General features: G+C 43.7%; 2 protein-coding genes across 4 annotated transcripts in view; one reads left to right on the forward strand and one right to left on the reverse strand.

The window, feature by feature from the left end:
- Positions 1-135: 135 nt before the first annotated feature.
- On the reverse strand, positions 136-9,717 carry AAMDC (adipogenesis associated Mth938 domain containing). Of its 3 annotated transcripts, none has more exons than XM_069016573.1 (4): positions 9,693-9,717; positions 5,584-5,734; positions 1,241-1,336; positions 136-494 (listed from the first exon to the last, which is right to left on the reverse strand). In XM_069016573.1, the coding sequence occupies exons 2-4, from the start codon at positions 5,713-5,715 to the stop codon at positions 354-356; spliced, it is 369 nt and encodes a 122-aa protein (XP_068872674.1). In that variant the 5' UTR covers positions 5,716-5,734; positions 9,693-9,717; the 3' UTR covers positions 136-353. The 3 variants fall into 3 exon arrangements, with proteins under 3 accessions (XP_068872674.1, XP_068872665.1, XP_068872684.1); XM_069016564.1 differs by lacking the exon at positions 9,693-9,717 and adding an exon at positions 9,198-9,282; XM_069016583.1 differs by lacking the exon at positions 9,693-9,717 and adding an exon at positions 9,198-9,283 and having other exon boundaries at positions 379-487.
- The window catches only part of RSF1 (remodeling and spacing factor 1), a 60,857-nt gene continuing 51,498 nt past the window's right edge, over positions 9,490-18,848 (forward strand). Inside the window, exon 1 of the mRNA XM_069016498.1 lies at positions 9,490-9,755. Within this exon, the coding sequence (XP_068872599.1) occupies positions 9,557-9,755 (199 nt within the window). The 5' untranslated portion in view covers positions 9,490-9,556. The remainder of the gene's footprint in view (positions 9,756-18,848) is intronic.

The raw sequence follows: 18,848 nt of genomic DNA on the forward strand, positions 1-18,848 counted from the left end.
AATAGCCAGTAATGTAATTTTGGGCCATTTTCTAATAAAAGTATTCAAAACATAATCTCCTGATTTAGTCAACAGGTGAAAAGTTAAGTACAGCCTTCAGAGGAAAATTAGGTCAATCTCAACAATACATGGAAATGATTCTGTAATTAAACAATTTAATTATATTAACAGCCCCACCTTTTGTGAGCCCTCGATTTGTTTAAATCCTGAACTAATAAACTGTCCTTGCATTTTGGATTGTCAGTGCACAAATGCCTTGGCACGTAAGTTCACGCTCTGCTGAGTGTAATTTGATTCAGCAGAGGTGTGCCCGTGATTTGGCTGCGGGCCGGGAACGCGGAATGAGCCGCGCTTCAGCAGGTGGAATGGAAAACCCCGCCCACTTTGACACCCTGAGCAGCCAGGGCATTGTACTCGGCCACCGCCTTCTCCGTCTGCAGCACCAGCACGTCAATCCCCTTCTTCTTCAGATAGTCCACAGTGGATGCTGGAACCTCGGAAGAGAAAAGAAATCAGAAAAGCAAGTATCAGATTCTATTCCCCTTAAACTTTAAGACTTGTAGTACACCAGGTACTGATGCCATTTGTTGAGCATGACTTAAGAAACTGCCAGTAGCCAAAATGATAATGCTCAGATAGTTCTAAGATTGATCTCATTTTTTTCTCTTCAGTAAAGCTACTTTTCTACACAAACCTCCCATATCTCCTTAGCACACTTTAAAATGCAGTCCTCTCTCACAAAAATAAACAGAACTGGAGCTAAAGGAATTTAATCTAAAGAAGGTGTTGTTCATCCCACCAGAAAGCTAAAAACTTGCTTCTCACCAAGTAAAGCTCAGCACTTCTGAGCTTTCTGTAGCTAGTTTATCTGCTGAAATCACACCCTGGCAACATTAGTGACAAAAATGCCTAATTACCATAGTATTTAGAGGAGCCTAGAGAGCCAGTTATAACCTCTTGCAAGAGGAAGGGACTAATGACATTCTGAAAAATTCTCCTTGTTTCAGTTGCTCCTGTAGCAGAACATAAACCTGTTTACTGCTTGACATTGACACTAATACAGAGGAGCTCAAACGATGTTTCTTTCAGGACCTGAGGGACCCCTGACAGGAGCTCATTCACACTGATCCTCATTTTTTTCCCTCTCAATGAAGCAACATCGATTTAAATTTTTCCCCCAATCAGAGGGAGAGGGAAAACAAGCAGTTCTCTTTATGCTTGTCACAGAACAAAAACCTACCTGCAAAGCCTCACTCATGCCACGACCAATCACCACAGTTTTAACACCCTTCTTGACGACTTCTTCAAGGTCAGCTGGCTGCACTCCTGGAGAATGCTAAGTGTCAGGGAAGGAAAATAATAGTCTGTGTACTGACAGCATCAACTAGGAAAGCTGTGTCTGTATGTCCTGAACACAGAGCAGCAGGGTAAATTAGCAGTACCAAAATGTAATACAACACTCTTCTGTACATACACACAGTAGACAACATTAGAAACTGAGAAAGGTGTTTAATATGCAGATGAAGGATGACGATTGATGGCAAGATTATTCTGTATTAAACAGTCAAAATCAAAAAGATGCATTACACATTTCTAAAACATTTATGTCTAACTTTCCAGCATTTTATAAATACTAACAGTTAAAGTGAAATTAAAAAGTTGCAAGAATACTGCTATTTGATTTCAAATTAACAAAATCTCCTTTGTTGCAAGCCAAAGTTTACTCACTTTAATAGGTCCTCAGATAACTGAAATGATTAAATAATTTTCTTGTTTACTTTGCAAATCTCACCGAAGAGGACTGAAATGTATTGGGTAGCTTCATTTCAGTTAACAGTTTCCATTTCTGCACTATTCTTTATTTTGAAAAAAGAATATTTGCAACCAAACTCCTCGAAGAAAGAAGGAACTTTTACAGTACAGTAACAGAGGTTTTAAAGAAGTCCACCCATTTACTGCTATTATGCTTTAAACACATGAAAGCATAAATACACCTGTAATGTTAATGTAAAACATTATTACATAACACTAATTCTCTTCCTGGATTCAGTTTCTGTGTATCTCCACATGGTCAAGAGTATGATACTGGACAACCTGTGGCTAGAATTTGGCCCCTCTTTGGTGTGCATTTTTATTTTTAAACCATAAATACTGTTTGTGCCCCCTTTTTTTTTTTAGTAGAATTCTGAAGTTCTGAAGTTTTTTAGGGGTCTGAGATGAGTTTCTCACTTGAAGTAGGTAATGCCATGGTGGACTCATAGAGAATGGAGCAAGTAAGACTTTTCACACTGAAACAAACACATGAGCTCCTAAGGATGCAGGTGAAAAAAGCCTTTCATGGTAGAGTGCCACTTCCAATAAGTGAATTATACTTATTCCACAAGCAAGTCTTTAGCACGGCTACTGTCTGAAATTTCAGTAACAGAGATGATTTACCTTTATGGTTCTCCCAAGTTCACAGAATCATAGAATACCTCAAGTTGGAAGAGATCCATAAGAATCATTCACAGGACTACCTTAAACTAAACCACAACTTAAGAGCATCATCCAGATGCTCCCTGAACTCTGACAAGCTTGCTCTCTGACCACTTCCCTGGGGATCCTGTTCCAGAGCCCAATCACCTTTTCCTAACACCCCATCTGAACATCTCCTGATGCAGCTTGACTGCATTTCTGTGGGTCCTACTGCTGGCCACCAGAGAGGAGACCAGCACCTTCCCTGCACTGCCCTGCCTCTGGAAAGCATAGACTGCAATGAGGTCACCCCTCAGCCTCCTCTTTTCCAAGAGGAAAAAGCCAAGTGACCTCAGCTGCTCCTCATAAGCCTTGCCCTCAAGGCCTTTCACCATCTTCATCACCCTCCTTGGAACACAGTCTAACAGTCTGATGTCCTCCTTATGCTGAGGTGCCCAAAACTGCACACAGAGCCTGAGGTGGGGCTGCTCCAGTGCAGAGCAGAGTGGGATGAGCACCTCCCTCAGCTGTGCTGTGCTCGACGCACTCCAGGACATGTGTGGCCCTTTGGGCTGCCTGGACCAGAGGCTGTGTTCCCCTTACTCCATTTACATTCCATATCCACACCTGGAATGCAGAAGTCACTTGAATAGGCAGAGTTTTCTCAGACCAAATCACTCTAAGCACTTGTTTATGACAGAATAGGAAACGCTTTTCCTTTGGGGCTTTTTAAGTAGACTCAAAACTTAGACTCTAACAAGAATTGATATGTTTTACTGCAATTACAATAATTAGAATTCTGGGGAAGGTTTGCTGTCACGTGAGAAGCGCTCCTGAGACATTAAAGCCATGGAACAAAAGGATTTTCTTTGGTTACCAAAGACACTTTGATGCTAGTAAGAAACTAGTATTACTAAAGGAAACATGTAACATAATGAAATAACTATCATTGTTGATTTGACAGCAGATTTTCTTGCCTGTTCTGTTCTCTGGCCTGCATTTCAGCAATGCTACTTCTTTTCTTCTGCCATCAGCAGACGGCACTGAAATGCAGCCAGCCAGGGAGAGAGGCTGCCATTCATCCCCAAGGGTTAAGGCCACCATAACTGTTAGTGCTTAGTTACAGAACCTTGCAGGGCCAGTTATACAATATTCCTGATGAAAGAATGCTGCACTAGACAGCAGTGTAACAGCAGAGAACGAAAGGAACCAATTTATTTCCAACTAGAGTGTAGGACATGACCAGCACTGCTTGTTTTCCACACTTCAGTTCCAGCTACCTGCAGGAAAAACATGCTCAAAGAAAGCAGGCTAACTGTAAAGTAGTCCATTGTTAAAAAAAAGTGGGCAGAAAATGCACCTGTTGAATCCTACTGTTTCCAGTGCTGGCAAAAATAACTTTTTTACAGTTCTTCTCAACATTGGAGATGCAGTCTAGAAAAACCTTGGTTCTATTCTTAATATTTGTTGTTTGCAATTTATTTTAAAAGCAAATCACCTCACTCCTCAGCTGCAAGGACAGAACTGACCTAAAGCAGGAGCTTTACAAACGACTTACATAAGGCTGTACTTTAGATACGTATTTTTCACTTCCCAATTAAATAAAAAGGATCCCAGAAAACCTACCTCTCCAAAGAACCCAACTATTCTTTTACTCCTCCAATTTTAATTTTACATAGACTTATTTTTCAAGTCCTCTAAAGACTTACGGATTTAAACATTTACTTGTGACAAAAAGTTATTCCTTGTTAGAAACTTTCAAAAGAAAGCACAGCCTCCTAAATGTTAGTAAGTGCCTATAATTTGAAGCCAAAGTTTTCCAATGGTTGGAATAAATATAAAAACGTGACTGAGCTGGGAACTAGTTGGGAACTTTTCAGCTACCATTACCTGTTCTGTTTCTCCAGTCATGTGCATGTAAACCATGAAAACAGCATTGCCAAACAAGCATACAGCAACTCTCACCACAAAACCCAGCCCTTTGAACAGCCAATGAAAAGTTATTTTTTTATAATCAGGCCATAAATGAAATACATTTTAAAAGGTTACATACACAGCTACCTTTCTCTCTGCAAGGTGCAGGTATCTTTGCATGACAGTACCACCTTTCTCTTGGTATTATGTATTCTGCATAAACCAAACTCTGACAGGTTAAAAAATTCTGTTCCCCCAAAGATTACAGATGAAGTTGCAAACCCAAATGCTCTGCATTTCAGTTGCGTCAAAATGAATCCAAGAGAGCTGCATCCTCTGCGTGGATACAGCTGCAGGTGCTGGGCCTGGTCAGTACATTGTTATTTTGTGCTTTAACTTTTGCTTTGAAAGTGTGGAACTTTTTTTTTCTAGCCACTTACCTATCCCAGTGCAAGTCCTAATACGGGGAGAATTATCAAGTTCCTAATGCAATATATGCTATACTGGTTCTAAATCTGAAGCATCAATACTTCTCCATGTACTTTCACCTGATTCTGATTGCATTTACAGATAAACTTTAAAAATTACAAGGGCAAGCACTTAGTATATGGCTACCAAGAGAAGTCACTGTGTCATTAGCCAGACTGTGAGCTTTTCACAGAGAAAATAGTGCATGAGACACTGTATCTGCATATTTTTCCTCTGAAATCTGTACAAGGGACCCCAAGGAAAAGGATATAAACTGCATGCAATGCTGCATTCCAAACATGCAAGGTCAGTCACTGTCTGTCTTTTTTATTTTACTTTTCATAATTTCTTTTCCTACCTCACTCAAGATAACTTTTGTTTAGACAGTCTGAAGAGAGGTTGTTACTGGCATCTTACAACAACTGCACTCTTAAGCAGATGAAGAACATTGTTTGAGAGCTCTAAGGTGTGTGAGAGTTGTCTGGTCAGGGTGGCTATCAGAACTTATGGCAACAGTTGCTACGTCCTGTTGCGTGTAGGATGTTGTGTGACTGCAGCCTTCTGACCCTTCCACACAGTCACCTCCAAAACATACACTCAGTTCTTCCCAGGAAAATCTAATGGCTAGATGAAAGAAAAAGGCAGCCCACTGAATTTTAAAGTTCCACTGGCTGGAATTTTAACTCTGTTCTCTGGACCATTCTGAGAGTCCTGTTTTAAATGCAGGGTAGTAAACAGCAAACTTACATTAGTCCCAGTTTCTCGCCAATCCCACGTCCGGCTTCCTCCTGGCCATACTTTGCAGTCCTTATATGTTATAGAGCAGCCTTTCACCTTCATCTGACCCCAAGAAAGGGAAGCAATTTCAGGGGAAGACATCACAAAGTTGAACTGAAGTCTGGAAAAAGGATATTTAATACTTAACATCAGGCCAACATATGCAGCACATTAATAAAAATGGAAAATTCTGTCCTCGCCCCAAGGAGCTAGGAAGGAAATGCTATTACAGATTTTATCCACGTGATTTTGTGACAACAGAATTGAACTGAGGATCAGCAGATTTGTTGAATTACCAGTCCTCTTGGGGATTTTATGCAGAATTTTGGGCAAATCATTTTACGTGCTAAATCTGTTCAAGTATTGGATGTTCAACTTTTAAAACTATCAGCAAGGATCAGGTCCCAGAATGTCGTCTCACATATGGGTTTTAATCTTCTCCCTAAAATGAACAATAAGGATGGCAATAATTTTCTAAAACATCAGAAATCTGCACTATTTCTTTGGCCACTCCATTAAAGTGGTAAATGAGGTAAAAAGAAATGCCAAACAAACCAAACAGTAAAGCCATGAACCAAACAGTGTCACTGTCAGATTGCTATAGAAAACAAGACTTTCAGGGATGTAAAGGGGTTGAGCCTTTGCCCAGACACTTCTGACAGAGACCAAGTCTCCTGGGATAGTTATACATCCAAACAATGTGTCTAATTGTTTGACCTCCATTTTCATTGTTTCAACTTAAATCCATTATTTCTAATCCTTTCTGCTGGGGACAAGTAGAACAGCTTAATCTTTGTCTTTTTCTCCATTTTTTTTTTGTTTTCTTGAGGACTTGACTCAGTATTTTTCTCATTTTTCATTTAGATTAAACAAACGTCCCTTCAGTCGCGTTTTCTAAGTCTCTGCTTATTTTCTCTGTTTTTCCTTTGGCAGCCAACCACTGCTACACATGTTCCTTTGAAGTCTGTTGCCTAGAACTTGACAGAGCCTTATCAGTGCCACTGTAGTCCAACCGTTTTTTGGTGTGTGTCACAGTGATGTTGGGATCTGCTGCCACAATCACTGCTGGGTACCAGCAGGGCAGGGACTCTGCCTCTGTCAGCTCCCCACGGAAGCTTTCGCCTCCTCACAGTCCCTCACGGTACTGCAGTCTGATTGCTGGGGCGATTCTGGCAGTAGATAAAAAGAGAGGAATCACAGGGTGATAATACCCTGGAAATGCTTTGGACTAGCATGGCAGTCCACTGAGATGTCTCCAGGGTAGAGTCACCTTTCTGCCCTTCCAAGTCACATGCTCTGAAATCCACATTTTGAAGAAGACTTCTTGTTTCTCTAGTAAAAAGAGGTCCACCTCTGCCTAATCCAGAAAGTCTCTGTGGCAGATCCTTCCAGATACACAGATTCTCATCCTTTATTTTTTAATTGTTTACATTCACCAAGAATCAAATAGTTTAAATTCATCATGTGAACCTGGTGGCACAGATTAAAGGCACTGCCCTTGCAAAAGAGAAATCTTTGGATGACCAGGCTTCCAGTCATCCTGGAAGCCTTCCTTCCTGTCTTGAATGTGCTACAAAAGATGCAGCACCGCCAGACAGGACGTGCTCTCCTTGGATTGCTCTCAGTATCCCGCCTAAAACACTGCATGAAGGAAAAAATGCATTATTTTGGATTCAGCACAGGACTGAGTTTGCCAGAGGTGCTTCTCACACAGGATAGTGGGGAAATTATTTTCCTTCTTGCTCCTGTGAGAAGTTAGTGGCACATGTGTCCTGTCAAACAGGAAGCCAGGCAAGCAGCTAGAGGGACTGAAACTTGCTTGGATTCATATATTCTAGATCCTCCCATCGCACATCCACAATGCAAAGGATTCAAACAAAGATTTGTAAGATTATTTTTCCAAAAGTCTGCCTGGAGGGAGATTATAGCTGAAGAAATGACCAGCAGTAGTCCCAACAGAATGAACTCAAAGAGTAAAGGCCGAATAAAGTACCCAGAACCTGGCTCTGAAGAATGAAAGTAATTTTTGCCTGTGCTACTTTTTAGATGAAATGGTAGAATTAGACCTGGAGGTTAGACAGAGATGAACGAACCATAAAATGATCAGGAATATCACCTTCCCCAATCCAAATAGTATCACAAGGCTGGAACTGTGCAATCAAACAGGCATAAACTGCAAATGGGAGAGCAAGGATTCCATGCTATCTTTTCCAAACAGCACAAAAGTAAATAAATAGCAGAAATGATGCAACAAAACTTACAAGGTACAAATAAAATTTTGTCATCTACAACTATTTCCCATAATACTGCCAGAGAATATCAGTAAGGTCAGGCCACTTGAATAAATAAGAATATCTTAGAGTAAGAATGAACTCATTGACAGAAATTTTGGGCATCCTTTGATGTAGGGTGTGGTCCAATCACTGAGGAGTAGGAAAATAGTTCTCGAACAAATTCTTCTTTTAATTATTCACTGTGAGAAATGTAAAGTGTCAAAATACACAGTAACACTTAAGATCAAAAGAGACCTTTAATTAAATGACTTGCAACTACGACCTAAAATAGCAATTTCTGTAAACTGCAGTAGTCTGAACACAAAGAGACAGGAGCAGAAATGGCTCAGGACTCTAAAAGCAAAGTCACGAGGGTTTAAAAACATCAGAAATAAAGGAAGCAGAACTTAAAAGGAGACAAAATGCAAGTTTATGCCAGGAGACTATACTAAAAGAGAGAAATGAAGTGGTGGCTAAGGATGGCAGAAGACAAAAGTAGCTGAGAAGGAAGCGGAAGAAAGTTGAGATTGAATTGCAGTTGGGCAAGCTGGTGGATTTTAAGATTGCCAGCACACCTTTCTTCTGTGGAGGTAACAAGCAACAAGTGGAATAAGAGAGGTGAACAAGAGCAGTGCACCAGATAATATTTTATTATCTGCAGAAGAAAAGGACGTTTCGTAAAAGCTAAGGGGTAACCTGAGACTGAAGAGGATAAAAGTGAAAGAGTAAATCGGTGTACGCGAAGTTTTGGGCAGAACAAACTCCTGTAAGGTGTCAGAAGATAACGTGGTTCTCCAGCGCTGCCTGGGAGCAGGGTCAGGAGGCGGGCGACTTCCCATTCCAGGGGATACAGCAGCCAGAGGAAGGTCAGGATTAAGAACTGACATCAGCAAGGCAAATAGAAAGGACGGGAGTTTAGATCAACTGTGTAGGGAGGGGGAAGGTGTCAAGTTCACGAAGGAGGAAAACATTCTTCGGGAACTTGGCAATTCCATTTCGCTGGGGAGCCTTGTGAGGGCAGTTAACCGGGAGGTCACGGGCGTGTGGTAGTAAGAGAAGAGGGGAAACAGCACTTTGTGAATACAGCGGAGAGAAGCAAAGAGACAAGGACAGAAAACCCTGAGAAGCACTGCGGGGGGAGGGAGTAGGGAAGGGAAGGTGCTGTTCAGGACCCCCGAAACATGGCCTGGCGTGACGGGGCACAAAGACGGGGACTGCCACGGGGACTGCCACGGGGACTGCCACCGGGCCCGGCCGCGCCCTCCCGCCCGCTCCCCTCACGCCGAGGGTCCGTCACGCACTCGCACTCACCGCCCCGCGCGCGCGACCCCACTGCCCCGCCAGGCTCCGCCTCCGCCTGGCCCCGCGGGGAGGGGGCGGGGTCCCCCGTTGCCACACTCTCATTGGCCAGCGCTCCCTGCCGGCCCCGCCCTCCTCCCGTTTCGATTGGTCGGTCGGCGAGTCTATCCCCGCCCCTGCCCCGCCTTGTTTTCATTCCCCCTCGCCGCGCGCGGCGGAGGGGAGCCGGCTCGCGCCGCTCTGGCCGCCGCCCCCTGCCCTCCCCTGCCTTCCTCGTCCCCCCGGTGCATTGTGGGATAGTGGCGGCCCGGCCCGGCAGCGCCCCCTCCTCCCTCCCCCTCCCCAGCTCCTTCTCCATCCCCAGGTCCAAGATGGCGGCGGCGGCGGCTCCTCCGGCCCCATCCCCGCCGCCCCCTGCCCCGGCGGGCCTGCGTTGCCCGGGCTCCTGGCCCAACTTCGCGGTTGTCTGCTCCTTCCTCGAGCGCTACGGGGCCCTGCTGGACCTGCCTGAGCTGCCCTTCCCCGAGCTGGAGCGCGTCCTGCAACCGCCGCAGGAGCCCGGAGACCAGGGTGAGCGACTCCGATACCTCTCCCTCCCGCCCGCTCCGGGGCGGCCGGCTGAGGGGGGCGCGGGGGACGGAGGGGGGGCCGGGGCTGTCCCCCCCCCGCCTCCTCCCGGCCCCGGGGGTGGAGCGCGTCGAGGGAGAGGAGGGGCCTGGGATTCCCGGGGGGGGGGGGGAGCCCTCGCTCCCTGCTTTTTTTGGGGGGGAGCAGCTATTTGTGTGTGTATGTTGGGGGGAGAGCTTCCTTCCCCCGCGGCGGGCACGGGAAGGAGGTGGGGTACTTCCCCCTCCCCTATCCTCCCTCTCAGTGCCGCCTGTGACCCCCCTCCGTCCCTTCCCCCCCCCCCCCCCCCCCTTTCCCTGGGTTCGTTCCCGAGCTCTGTGCGGGTGGGACTCCTTGCAGAAAAGAGGGATAAGCCGAAATAACTATTTTTGTTCAGCTTGGCGCTGGTAGCCGGTCTCTCTTCCACCTCATCCCTTCCCCACAGCCTGGGGGGCGCTTCACAGCCTCTTTCCCCTCCCCCCCCATCTCTGTCCGTTTACACCTCTTCCCCGAAACAAGAAGGGGACACAAACACACATAATATATACAAACACACGGAATGTCCTGATCCCCAGTGCCCTCCCTCCCTTCCTTTCCTCTCTGTGTATGTGGGATGAGGAATGGGGGTCACGGAGAAGCCCTGAGCCCCCCCACGGCTGCTGTTGTGGGCCGTCTCCTCCCCACAAACACAGCCAGCCATTGTGTGCCACCTCCATCCCTCTCTTCTCCCCCTCCTCCCCCATCCCCTCTTCCAGTTGCGGGGGGGACAAGCTGTGGCTGCTCGCTGCTGCTCCCCCGCCGCCACCTGAGACGTGCGAGGTGGAGGGATAGGTTATGCACTCCGCTGTTTGCTTTCGAGCTGCTCGCCCTCTCCTCTCCTCCCTCTCCAGTAGCAGGTTTGATTGCCAGACTCTCTAATCCCAGCCGCCCGCGATGGATGCGGGAGGGCCCGGGCCAAGAGAGCAGCCTGGGGAAGGAGGGCTGTGTGGAGGCGGCCGCAGGAATACAGAGGGGAGGGAGCTTGTTGCTCTTGATCTCTTGTCTCTGTTATTCGTTTGGTTGTTGCCTCTGCACTCTTGCCACATAGGGAGCCCGTGCAGCTCATGGCGCATGCTCGGCAAGGCCCCTTGGAAACTTCCTGCTGCTGGAGAAGCCCGGCTCAGGGCTGCTTCTGGTCCGACAGCTCCTGCTTTCTCCCCAAAACGCGCTCGCTCTCGCCTCCTTCCCCACCAAACCCACCCTGTTTGGGGTAGGGAAGGTGGGTGTGTGATTAAATCGGCATGTAGGTGTTTCCTCATATAAAGGAAGTTGCATTTTGCTAAGCGCAGGTGTCCTTGTCTGAATTCACAACAGCCGCTGCTGAAATTGAATGAAATAAGATTAATGTGTTTTCTTCTCACGTTGTCAATATGAAAGAGACAGCTTTCTTAAAACAGGGTTAGCTTTGTGGAAAATACATATTTAGATTAAATTCCCCACCACTCCTGTACCTCTTATGTTATATAAAGGACTCATTAGAAGAAACGTCGTTTTGTTAAGCTGTTGCAAAACTTATTTATAAAAACCACCAACACATTTAAAAGTTTGAATTTTTAGTGCAAACAGTCATTTTAAAGTGATGTCTGCAAAGAAAACTAATGCTCTTACTGTGTGGCACAAAGTGAGGGGATATGTAAGAGTAATTTAGTTGTGTGGACTGCAGAATAAATTAAACTGAAAGGGCGAGATAGTGGCCTGTGTTTTAAAAGTATACATTTTATTAAAAAAACCCTAACACCCTAATTCCTGATGACTTTTAATTGCATGATGGGGGTTGTCAACAGGTCAGTGTTTACTGCATGACTCTTTTCTAAAAATATTTGAAATTACTTGTCTTATGGAGTTTGCATTTTGGGCTGATTTGATCCTTGTCAAATTTTTAAACTTTTCTTTGTATTGCCCTTCCCGTTTGGCAGGGGACAGGTTATTCTTCCTGCTTTAGAACAGGCCCCCCAAATGGAAGCAGATGCAGCTTCTGAAAATGTAATGTCTGAAGTACAGGGGTTCTTTGCTTGTGGCTGGTGTAGCTGATGTAATGGCAGAGATAATTCTCATCTCTAAGAGAGAAAGTGTGGAGGTGTGGAAGACAAACTTGGATAATTCTTGATGCTTTGTGTGATAATTGATGGATATCCTGGATACATTTTCCTTTGATAAAACCAACTCGCTGGGCTTGGTCTGTGGTCTTGGTCTGTGGTACACACTATTACCTGGTGTATTTTACACTTTTGGGAAAATGGCTGCAGTGACTAGATTTCTCTAAATGATTTTTACTTCAAGTAGTCCTCAAGGTGGTGTTTTTAAGGGTAAAAGTCATAAAGCTGCTAAAAACTGATGGAAAACTGAAGGGGGTCTTTTATTTCTGAACATCTGTTATTTACAACTGTATGTAGTTTTCCTTGGAATGCAAAAGGGATTTTGATTTCAGTTTGTAATGTACAGTTAGTTTCACTTTTGATACCAGTATTGCTTGACAGTGGATTTGCAGTGACATAACAATATCTAAGGAAATAGCTACAGAACCTCAAAGTGTTTGGGTTTTTCTCCTGAATTTTTTAGAAACTGGAGCAAGTTTCAAATCTCAACTGCACATAACACCCATTTGTAACTCCTCTTCATATTAATGGGAGGCAATCAGTAGTTTGAGGGTTTTCTGATTTATCTTTAAAACTGTTTTGTTGCTCAGCATTTTAAAAACATTTTTAGTGGATTTTTTGTTTGTATTTTTACATGGTCTATTGTGTCTTGTCTGAAGAGTTACTCTTGGGAAATGCCAGCAGAAGTTACTTCCTTTATATTAGGAGCCCCAAGGAGAACAAGGAGCTTAAGTTTGGATATTGTTCTATAGTTGTATAACAGTCATATTTTCTCTCCTGTTAATAATTAGAACAAAGTACTTGCTCATTATTAAGGAAGCAAGGTATAACCTTTCCATACTGGAAGGGATGCTGAGCAGATGCTGACAGCTAGGAAGCTATCAGTTATTTCATAGAGGATTTTTAGATTTTTGTTATTGCATAGACTGCACTTGACCTTTGCTGTATTACCTCTCCTTAACTGAGAATTTCAAGACAAATAGTAAGGACAGCAGTGCTCAGGTATGAATAGTTTTCAATAGTAGTTTGACTAATTGAGAGGTCAAATTAGCCTGTATTAGTAGTATGTTATATGCTTTAACTGACTGTACACAGGTTGGGATTTAGTGGGTAATGTAAAACATACTTGATTTGGAAAATAAGAACGTGGTGTTGATTTCACCCTATTTCACCTATTTCAGCTATTGAATAGTGGGATAAACTGATAGATCTGGAAATAGTCTGCTACTTAAAAAAGCTCTTTGATAAAATTTTTCTGGCTGATGGCTCATTTAAAACTTGCAACCATTCAAAAAAAAATAATGAGAACTGTAGTTATCTGGTGACTATTTCATTTTATGAAGAATAATTATCTTGCCTTTATGGGTGCTTATTCTTACTTTAAGTACAATGTTGTGACTTGGGTTGCAATTTTGACAATCTCGAATGTCTTAGGAAGGAGTAAAGTTGAGTGTCTGTCAAGATGGTGACAGTGTTAACTCACAAAATTTGCTAGTTGATATGCCTCAGAAAGTAAATTGTTTCTTACAGGGTTTATTAAAAAGCAGCTGCTGTGGTTTAACCCCAGTTGGCAACTCAGCCATTCACTCACTCTCCCCTGGTGGGGTGGGGGAGAGAATCGGAAGGATAAAAGTGAGCAAACGAGTGGGCTGAGACAGAGACAGTTTATTAGGGAAAGCAAAATGAGGAAATCATTCACCACTTCCCCATGGGCAGGCAGGTGTTCAGCCATCTCCAGGTCAGCAGGGCTCCATCCCATGTAACGGTGACTTGGGAAGGCAAAGGCCATCATTCCCAGTGTTCTAGTCTTCCTTCTCATTAGCCCCAGCTTTACATGCTGAGCATGACACTGTATGATCTGGATATCCCTTGGGTCATTTGGGGTCAGCTGTCCTGGCTGTGTCCCCTCCCAACTCCTTGTGCACCCCCAGTCCCCTTGCTGGTGGAGTCGGTGAGGAGCAGCAAAGGCCTTGGCTCTGTGTAAGCCCTGCTCAGCAATAACAAAAGCAACCTGGTATTCACAGGCACAGGTTGCCCAGAGAAGCTGTGACTGCTTCATTCCCTGGAAGTGTTTGATGCCAGGATGGATGGGACTTTGAGCAAGCTGGTCTAGTGGGAGGTGTCCCTGCTGATGACAGGGGGTTGGAATGAGATAATCCTTAAGGTCCCTTCCAACCCAAACCATTCTAGGATGATCAACACTGTTTTGAGTACAAATCCAAAACAAAGCCCCATACCAGCTACTATGAAGAGTATTAACTTGATGCTCTCCAGGTCCACCACAGAAATGCAGTATATGATTTTAACTGGAACTTCTGGTGGCTGAGAGCTGTCATTACAACCATATTACTGTACTTTTAGATGCAAAACTAAGGTAATGATACAGATCATCCTGCAGTCTGCCATGGTACTGCATCTCCTTTGCCTCTGGTTGCCTCCAAAAGCAAAACTGCAAACTGGAACAAATTACCACAGGAAAGCAGTACTTGTTCTTCTTGTTCTTACAGACATATGCTGTGGTGGCTTTTTTGTTTGCCTGTGATTTTTTTTGTTTGATTGGGTTTTTTCCTTTGGGTTTTTTTTTTTTTTGAGAGAGTTATTACTTGCAGTAGAAGAGAAGTTGCAAATTTAAATACTAAAAAATGTGGCAGAGGGGAGCAAGAACTATATTTGTGTTTAGGGCTGTGTTTAAGGAACCATGCTATCAAGTCACCACCTCCTTTGTGTCGGTAAATAGCTGGAGAATTGGTATAAATGTTAATTAAGCACTTGGTCTCTTGTGAATGAAAATATTAGTAGAATGTTAGCTTGCACAACAGAGATCTAATTTTACACATGACTACGCAAAACACTCGCTGGTTTGCCAGGTTCCCTGGTGTGTGAATGGGAGAATCTCTCCCGGAGGTGAATGGCATCTTCCAAAGTGTGCTAGGCTGCGTTAGCTCATCGATTTTTGCAGGCTTTTCTTAGCAATGTGGCGTTTGATTTGTTCTTCGTTGAAATGCTCACAAGTACACATGCTTTGTGTGTTCCTTCAGCAAAATTGCATCAAAATCTCGTTGGTGGAGATCATGCTAAAGGTGGTCTTGAAAACAGCAAGTGTGTTTTGTGTGGATTTTCAATCTGAAGCACTCTTTTGTACTCTAACTGCAGCTCAAACTTCTTTATCGCCTTTGACTCTTGACAGTCACCCTGACAGACTGACCTAGCCTGGAAGATTGATGCTTAATTATAGCATGAATGTGTTACATTTGTTTGGAGTGTGGTAGTAAAAACACTCTGCATGTATTGACTGGGGTTTAAATAATTTAAAGACATGGTGAGGTGCAAATGCCTGGTAGGAGGTTCATTTGTCTGAATATTTTCTCCCCTTTTCTGTCTTTATAATGAGTGCTTAGGTTAATGGCAGACAGCTCATGGAAAATCTGTGCAAACTATTTATTTTTTTTTTTAATTTTATTTTTGGTAGCTAATACTTGTGACTACATTGCAGACCTAAAAAAAAAAAGTCTTTGGAGCTACCATGCTTCAGAGCAGTAAGTTATATTTTGTAAGAGGCTGTATTTTTCCTGAATCTTCTACACACCTAACACATTTTTTCAAATTAATTTGGATATTGAAATAATTTGTTTTCAGTTGGTTATGTTTGTGGTTTTTTATTATCATTCCAATACCTCTGGAAAGCAATACATTAATCTCAAGGGTTCTTACCATTCTCTGAAGAAGTTAACAATTAACATTGACTTAAACTGCTGTTGAATATATGTATGGCTGAAAGGTGCCTGAAGCTTTGTAGCTGTTTAATGTAACAAGAAAAGGCAACTGTATCTAATGACAAGGCACTTGACAAACTTTCAAGCTCAAGATTAGCTGTGTTCCCAATGAAAAGAAGAGTGAAATGGTGTTCTGTTAATGTGATTGATTTTTCTTGTATTTAATATTTGATATCAAGCATGTTTGTGTACTGTTGATCAGAAGTTACAGGATTTGATGTGACTCTTAGGTAAAGTTGTGATACATTGCAGTAACTTGTAATATCTACAGTAGATTGGTTAGTACTAAAAGTAGGTAATAAATGTGATGTAGAAGTACTGTCAAACATTGCTTCACTTTAAATTTAATAATTGATATTGTGCATGAGATTTGTTATCTGATTTCAATGAGGAAAGATTAATTCATGTGGTGTCCTCTTATGTAAATGGCCAGGTTCTGACTTATAAGGTTGGTAGTGTCTGTAATGCTGGGTGTGTGTAGTTTATTTGCACATTATATATTGCTGCATCTTCTTCATTAACATAGTAAGTGTGTGGCATTATCGATATTAGAAGCTTTCTTCTGCCCTAAAGCTGTATCAGCTTGTCAGAGGTAATGCTTTTCATCTGTCTGCAGGCCTGAGTGTTCCTGTCTTTTCACACCCTTTCCTTTGTGAATAAGAAATTTTAACTGCTGTTCTGAATCAGTCAAGTAGTTATCACCTTAATGCAGGCTGACCTGACTGTGTATTTGTGGGATGTAAGTATGTAATAGTGCCTTCCTGCTGCATCTAGGGACTGAACAAAAATATTTGTCAAAGCCATTAATCCACAACCTGCTAGTAAAATACTGCATTTTTAACGTAGCAACTAACTACTGGAGAATAAAAGCATAGCTAGGAAGCTTTAGAGCTTGGTGTATTTCTTCTGTGCTTGTTTCATTTTTTACTATGATGGAGGCTTTACACTCATGTTTCTAGACATCAAATTAACTCATTTGTTGAAGGTAGGCTCCAGTGGCTTGCAGTGATATCCTCAAACAGCATAACAGGGTTAAATCTGGAGAAAGTAAGTAACAGGGGATCATTCCAGTCCTGACTTCATGGCGAATAAGTCTCTAATGCAGAATAAACTCATCTGGTCTACACTTCAGTCACTGTAGATTAATCTGATGTTAAGGTCAACATGCCACATCTGCATGTGCTTTTCAGTTATTCATTTGAGAAGCGAGGTTTACCTTGGAAATAATTATCTCATAACTATTCCTATTTTGTTGGTTTTGCCATGGGGAGACTTCACACCTTTATGTGCATTGAGCTGGTGTGTCAGCTCATCCCAGTCTGCTTTCATATTTATGCTGTTAATGCCAGTTTTAGGTAGATTCCGCATCTCATTATCTAGTAGAGAGGAGAGGAAAACACTGTACTTGTGGTGAGAGAAGCAGTTCTGTCTCTTTCCAGTAACACTGCCCATCTGAAAGAGATGCCAGAATGCCATATGGAGTGGAAAAAAGGAACTTGGGACACTGCTCTCCAAGCACAGATGAGCTACAGAACATCTGAGGCCCCCTTGCAAAGCTCAGCCTTCTTAGGGATTATGCGCGTTCTGTTGGACCACATGGCTCCACCAAGGAAGAGCAGTATGCTTTCAGTAGGTGGCTTTATTGAATTCCAACAGTTTGGATGGTACAGAACTGGAGGAAAAGCTTCTGATATTACTTCCAAGTCAAGAGTCTTAAGGCTTATTTCAGGACAAGTGTGTAAGAACCAGGAATGTTGGTGGAAATTCTTGTGGCCGATGTGAGGTGGTGTTCAGTGAAAGAAGCTCCATGGCAGTGCTGTACTGTGGTACATTTGTACTGGAGAACTTTATAATCATCAAAGTGAGTTGTGTGTGACACTGTTATTGCATACAAGATTCAAGTTATGTTTTATCCAGCAATCCCTTAGCACTTTGCCTTGGCCAACTTCAGAAGTCTGCAGATGCTGTAAGAGTTTCTCAGAATATTCTCCCTGCATCCATATTTGTAGCTCAAGATCTTAGTGAATTTTCAACACTTACCATGAACTTCTTTTCTCTTGTTTGGAATTACTTCATTACTTCTTGTCTAGTGTAAGAGCAGTTAGCTGATAGACATGTACAATTATTAGTGCCCACTGCTTGGTACATACATTTCTGAGCTCATCCCAAAGCTGACATTTAGATTACAGAATCACAGAATAGGTCAGATTGGAAGGGAAAACAGTGGGTCATCTGGTCCAGACTGTGTGCTCAATCAGAGTCATCCTAGAGCACATTGCACAGGATTGCATCCAGACAGTTCTTGAATATCTCCAGTGTGAGACTCCACAACCTCTCTGGGCAGCCTGTTCTAGTGCACAGTCATCCACGCAGTAAAGAAGTTCTTCCTCATATTCAGGTGGAACTTCCTGTGCATCAGTTTCATTCTTCCTGTGTATATGCCCATTGCCTCTTGTCCTGGTGCTTGGCACCACTGAGAAGAGCCTGGATCCATCTTCTTGGTACCCTCTTTTTAGGTACTTATATACATGGATGAGATCCCTTCTCAGTCCTCTCTTCTCAAGGCTAAACAGGCCTCAGCCTTTCCTCCTAACAGAGATGCTCCAGTCCTTTAATCATCTTTGTAGGCCTCCACTGGACCTGCTCCAGGAGCTCCATGTCCCTCGTGTACTGAGGGGCCCAGAACTGCACACAGCACTCCAGATGTGGCCTTACTGGGGCTGAGTGTAGGGGCAGGATCACCTCCCTCGTCTTCCTGGCAGTGCTTTTCCTAAGGCACCCCAGGATACCATTGGCCTTCTTGGCAACAGGGGCACTGCTGGCTCATGGGCAGCCTGTTGTCCACCAGGACCCCCAGGTTCTTCTCTGGAAGGAGCAGAGCTGCTTTCCAGCAGGTCAGCCCCCGGCCTGTGCTGCTGTGTGGGTTTATTCTTTCCCAGGTGCAACACCCTGCCTTTGCCTTTGTTGAATTTCAGGAGGTTCCACTCTGCCCATCTCTCCAACCTGTCAAGGCCCTTCTGAAGGGCTGCACAGCCCTCTGGGGTATTGGCCACTCCTCCCAGCTTTGTGTCAGCAGTGAACTTGCTGCAGAGGCATCTGCCCCTTCATCCAAGTAATGGATGGATAAGTTACCCAATACTGGGCCCAGT

This window comes from Aphelocoma coerulescens, chromosome 1 (genome assembly GCF_041296385.1).
Source record: "Aphelocoma coerulescens isolate FSJ_1873_10779 chromosome 1, UR_Acoe_1.0, whole genome shotgun sequence".
Lineage (NCBI taxonomy): Eukaryota > Metazoa > Chordata > Aves > Passeriformes > Corvidae > Aphelocoma > Aphelocoma coerulescens.